The following is a 1,294-nucleotide window of genomic DNA, read 5'->3' as shown; positions in this document are numbered from 1 at the left end:
TCACTACTACCATCATTGTAACACCATAATCACTACTACTATTTCCACCATTATTGTTATCATTACAAAAACATTTGATATTACTACTGAGTTTATTAACTATGATCCTTGATACGCCATCATTGATACCACAACCACGCTCATCCCCATCATTGCTATCGCCAATGTTTTTACCATAATTTCCATCACCCCTATCATGGCCGTAACTACCATCATCACCTCTATCCTGACCATCATTGCAACCTAACATGCCACCAATATTATAACCAATACCAACATCACCATCACCACCATTACCACTGCCACCATCACCACCATCCCCGCAATTTCTGCCACCATGTCCACCATCCCTGTCATTTCGGCCACCATTACCTCCATTCAGACTATTATTACAACTAAACATACCACCAATATTCCTCCTGTTTCTGCCACCACCACCTCCATCTCGACCATCACCACAATAAAATATGGTACCGATATTACATCCATCATCCCAAATACCATCATTGCCGCCATTTCCGATATCATTAACACCATCATCACCAATATTCTCGCTATTTCTGCCACCATCACTTCCATCCCAACCATCATTACCACCAATCATGCTACCGATATTACAACCATCATCACCAACACCATCATCACCGTTATTTTTGTCGTTTGTGTAATCATCACGACCAACACCATCATAACTACTATTCCTGCCATTTCCATCACCTCCATCTCGACCATCCATACAACCAACTATGTTACCAGTTTCACAACCATCATCACCAACACCAGTTGTTATACCAGTTATTTTAAGACCCAACAGGGATTTCATCATTTTCATAACAAATTTTAATATGAGCCTCACATCTTCAAATCCATTTACAATGTCCATTACACTGCACCATAAAAAGTTTAAGACATCATTTTTTTTATTCTTATTATTCTTAAGTTTCCTGGTCCCCCCTCACTCTGTATTCAAAATCCTCCTTTTCAGCAGCTTCTTTCTCCTTAGCAATTTCTATCCACTTTTTATATTCTGCCCGTTGCTCCCTTGTCAAGTCATGACTGATGCTGATTCCTTTCAAATCTTCATCCAACTTTTTCAGATTAGACAAGTTTTCCATGATTAAATTTTTTAAGACTTTAGAATTTAGTTGGACCAACAATGGTCTAATTTTATCCGATTTCTTGCCTAGCTTATAATGTTTTATTATACTTGTAACTGAATCGCANAAACTACAGTGTAAGATATCCTTAGGCAAAATTTTACCACTAAAAAACAAACATTTACCAGACATTATTA

The 1,294-nt window shown here is 37.7% G+C and overlaps 1 protein-coding gene across 1 annotated transcript in view; it reads right to left on the bottom strand.

The window, feature by feature from the left end:
• The window catches only part of HELRODRAFT_169199 (hypothetical protein), a gene marked incomplete at both ends in the record, with an annotated part of 1,042 nt that extends 159 nt beyond the window's left edge, over window positions 1-883 (bottom strand). The window contains one exon of the mRNA XM_009015061.1: window positions 11-883. Coding sequence (XP_009013309.1) covers window positions 11-883 — 873 coding nt within the window. The remainder of the gene's footprint in view (window positions 1-10) is intronic.
• Between the last annotated feature and the right edge of the window lie 411 nt (window positions 884-1,294).

The sequence above is a fragment of the Helobdella robusta genome, assembly GCF_000326865.2.
Source record: "Helobdella robusta unplaced genomic scaffold HELROscaffold_15, whole genome shotgun sequence".
Taxonomy (NCBI): Eukaryota; Metazoa; Annelida; class Clitellata; order Rhynchobdellida; family Glossiphoniidae; genus Helobdella; species Helobdella robusta.
This window is presented reverse-complemented; position numbering and strand designations above follow the sequence as displayed.